This window comes from Vespa velutina, chromosome 5 (assembly GCF_912470025.1).
Source record: "Vespa velutina chromosome 5, iVesVel2.1, whole genome shotgun sequence".
NCBI lineage: Eukaryota > Metazoa > Arthropoda > Insecta > Hymenoptera > Vespidae > Vespa > Vespa velutina.
In genome coordinates, this window is record NC_062192.1 from 2,294,582 (window position 1) to 2,298,767 (window position 4,186).

The 4,186-nt window shown below is 26.6% G+C and overlaps 2 protein-coding genes across 3 annotated transcripts; both read left to right on the plus strand.

The window, feature by feature from the left end:
* Window positions 1-724: 724 nt before the first annotated feature.
* Window positions 725-1,389, plus strand: LOC124949041 (cx9C motif-containing protein 4). Of its 2 annotated transcripts, XM_047493542.1 has the most exons (4): window positions 725-893; window positions 995-1,131; window positions 1,222-1,254; window positions 1,353-1,389. In XM_047493542.1, the coding sequence occupies exons 1-3, from the start codon at window positions 836-838 to the stop codon at window positions 1,237-1,239; spliced, it is 213 nt and encodes a 70-aa protein (XP_047349498.1). In that variant the 5' UTR covers window positions 725-835; the 3' UTR covers window positions 1,240-1,254; window positions 1,353-1,389. The 2 variants fall into 2 exon arrangements, with proteins under 2 accessions (XP_047349498.1, XP_047349497.1); XM_047493541.1 differs by having other exon boundaries at window positions 727-893; window positions 1,222-1,389.
* Window positions 1,390-1,474: 85 nt separating this feature from the next.
* On the plus strand, window positions 1,475-3,009 carry LOC124949038 (GPI mannosyltransferase 1). The gene has a single exon (XM_047493537.1). The coding sequence runs from the start codon at window positions 1,711-1,713 to the stop codon at window positions 2,860-2,862; it is 1,152 nt and encodes a 383-aa protein (XP_047349493.1). The 5' UTR covers window positions 1,475-1,710; the 3' UTR covers window positions 2,863-3,009.
* The last annotated feature ends 1,177 nt before the right edge of the window (window positions 3,010-4,186 follow it).

The following is a 4,186-nucleotide window of genomic DNA, read 5'->3' on the forward strand; positions in this document are numbered from 1 at the left end:
TTCTAGAAATAGATAGTAGTGACAGCGATTGGCAGAAATTACAACTACGTATGTTTAGAGATTATTGTATATGAGCTATTTTGATAAATTATTGAATCGTTGTTAATATAATTATACGATACTGATTAATACGATAGTACTTGCATTCTTTACAATAATAATAATAATAATAATAATAATAATAATAATAATAATAATAATAATAATAATAAATTTTAGAACGCAAACAATATTGATATATAATAGTATCGATAATATTATAATTCGTTTATATAATAATGTAAAAATGAATTATTAAAACAGAATTATTAATATACTAAATACAAGCACGATGTTATCAGAACGAAATGTTACAACAGACTGAAAGGTACAGTGATCGATCTCTGTAGATATATATAAATAATAAGCTCTTAAATCGCATGTTTACATCATTTGTCCCTCGTTCATTTACGTTCTCTGAATTGAAAATGTATTTTCGTTCATTATTTTCTTCGTCAGAAAATTTCAGATTAATATAATATCGTATTAAAATCAGATTACAATGAGATTGAGTTATTATTATAAATAATTATTATAAATAATTATTCATATTCGTTGATTCCTTTTTAACTTTTCGTTTGTATTCATATTACAAATTATTATATAATCGTGTTAACAGACAGTAGTGACATCATCGTAACTGTGACCGACCGAGTAAACGTTCGAAATATTTTTATCTTCGTAGTTTTGGCTATCCTGATTGAAGATTATCATAACCTCTTTTCAACTTCGTCGTCACGCATAAAATTGTTAAGGTTTAATTATAAAAGGATAAGTGAAAAGATTTCATTACTGAATGACGACAACTGATCCATGCAAAGTATTTGCATGTAAATTGCAAAAGTGTTTAAGAGGTTTGTATCTTAATTCTCAATAAAATTAACAGTACGTAAAAGAAATAAGATTTTAGATCTTTTATTTTTAATATATATATTAAATTTCTTGTTTATCACAGAAAACGTATATCAGCCTTCTCGTTGCGAAGATGTATTAGAAGATATAAGACAATGTTGTATAAAGCATGGTCCACATTCTATCGTTTGTGATGGAATAGATACATCCAAACCGTATGAGCATAATACCATTGATTATGTAAGTATTATATCATATACAATTTATTTTAAATTATGATTGTTTCAATTATAAATTAATAATTTCTTTTTTTTTTATATTTAATTTCAGAGGAAAGTAATTAGATAGATGATGAAGCGCAAAGTAAATTTTATACACAGATATCCATTATTTTTTGTTAGTACAGTAACAATACTATCGTTGTCTATTATATATGGTAAATTTGTTTACAATATGTTTAGGAGTGCAACACAAGAGGAAATTGTTGCATATGAATTACGTAAACAATACATAAGGGAACAATTTAGAAATAAACAAAATTAATATGGAAGCTGTAAAGAGTGCGAAGGATAGATTTAAAAAATATCCTTTATTAATAGCACAGTGTGAAGAGACTGCGAAACAGTATGCTCTGTGTGTATTAGAAAAAAAGACCCTTCGTAAAAATGATTGTGAAGCAGAATTCGCACGTTTCAAAGCTTGCTTAGTAAAGGCTGCTGCCAATAAAAATACACGATTGTAAACAATGAATAATATTAGAAAATTTTAATTCGTGATTTAATTGTTACTTGTATTCCAAACATTTATTTTTAATCCAAAATGGATTTGTTATTGTTCGAAAAGCATTGCATAATTGCTTTTCTTCTGAGAATAATATTAGTGGTGTATGCAAACTTTCATGATAATTATTTTAATGTGCCGTATACGGATATTGATTACAAAGTATTCACAGATGCTGCAAGGCACATAACAGAAGGTGATACGCCATTTAAACGTCACACTTATCGTTATACACCACTCTTAGCTTTTCTTTTGATTCCAAATATTTATATACATAAAGAGTTTGGTAAAATTTTCTTCTCTTTAATAGACATCGTAGTGGCAATATTTATAAGAAGAATACTTACGCGACAAAGATGGAATGACAAGATAGTAAATATTAGTGTACTTCTTTGGTTATATAATCCACTTACAATAATTATTTCTACTAGAGGCAATGCAGATACTTTAGCAGTAGTATCAGTTATTTTAACGTTAGATTTTCTACAAAGAGATCAATTTCTTTTGGCCGGATTAATTCATGGCTTTTCAATACATTTCAGATTATATCCAATAATATTTAGCTTGGCTATGTTTCTATCTATTAAGAAATATTATCGTTTTATACCGAATTTAAATCAATTTAAATTTGTCAGTGGATGCGCATTTTCTTTACTTTCATTGACTGGATTCAATTATAAACTTTATGGTTATCAATTTTTATATGAAAGTTTTCTCTATCATTTAACAAGAACGGATGTTAAGCACAATTTTTCAGTTTATTTCTACATGTCCTATTTGTCATCTGAAATCGAATCGAATATGTTAAAAAAAATTTTAACATTATTACCGCAAATAATGTTGTTGATATCATTGTCATACAAATACTCGGATAAATCTGATCTACCGTTTGCGTTATTCACTCAGGCCATGGTAATTGTAATATACAATTCAGTAATGACGTCTCAATATTTCTTTTGGTTTTTATCACTTTTACCAGTTTGCTTACCAAACATAAAAATGAGCAATTCTAGATCTATAACTTTAATTTCTGCTTGGATCTTGAGTCAAGGTATATGGCTATTTTTTGCTTATTTGTTAGAATTTCAAGGCATCAATACTTTTTCATTTATATGGATTTCAGGACTTTTGTTTTTTACTACTAATGTTAAAATTTTGATGGATCTTATTCGTTGTTACAAAGTATCATAAGTCTTCTCCAATTATATTTTATTTATATCCTAGTTATATAAATTTTTTAATTAGAAAAGAAAATAATTTTAATATTCGCATTTCATAAAATTGTTAATACGAATTGTTAAATTTATCCTGACTTATTGAATAAACGATTGAACAATATCCTTTTGTCATACGTGTAAACCCATCATAATTTTATATTTATATAACGACAGTAAGGACATCAAGATTTGTCACGTTTCTCTTATCTCGTTTTATTTTTGCAGGAATACAAAATACTTATTTACAGATAGTTTTGTAAAGTAATAGTGATAGATTCTTAAAAGGAATGTAGATATAGTAATGATACAATAATAGTAAATCTTATTGTATAGTAATCTAGAATAACTGTGAGCAAGAACATTTCTTGGATCATCTTCAGAAATATTTTTTTTTTTCGTCGCTTATGTAATCTAAGCTTGCTAATTAATGTGACGTCGATATCATCGGGTCATTCCGCGTTTTATAATTTATCTGGATTCTTATATTCATCTCGATTTTCGTGGATGTTTTCTCTTTATACATATATATATATATATATATATATATATATATATATATATATATATATATATATGTATATATATGTATTAAGGAATATATAATATATCCATTAAAACGCGGCATTTTAATCTTAAGACGATTTAACCCAAATCACAGTACGCCAAGAAACAAATAGTAGACGTTTTTATATCTACATGTCACCACGGCAGATGATAAAGTGCAACATATAAAAATAGCATTTTCTTTCATTGCTTTCGTTACAACTTACTGAATTGTGTGTGCTATGTGAAATAATCTATTTTATCTTTTCGATTCCCTCGAGAGAATATAATTGGTACTTGATTTTTATTTAAAGCATACGTCGCTTTAAATAAAAATCGGACGAATAACGATAAAGTCGAAGTTCTAGGCCCTTTCGTTTTCTTTTTTCTTTTTCTTTTTTTTTTTTCTTTCTTTCTTTTTTTTTTCCTTTTATTTCTTTCTTTTTTTTCCTTTTCTTTTTCTTTTTCGCTTTTTTTTTTTTTTGTTTTTTTTTTTTTTTTTTTTTTTTTTTTTTTAGCTACTGAAAATGGATTCCAGTGTGTATAACATACATTTATAGGCTGTGAATTTTTTATGAGATACACACTTACGTACGTACATACGCGTGTATACATATATGTATGTATGTATGTATGTATGTGTGTATGTATGTATGCATGTATGCATGTATTTATATGTATATCTGTATTTAAGTTTCACATATCGTCGATAAACTAATTTCGATGTCGCGGATGATCTCCGAAAAATTCTTACA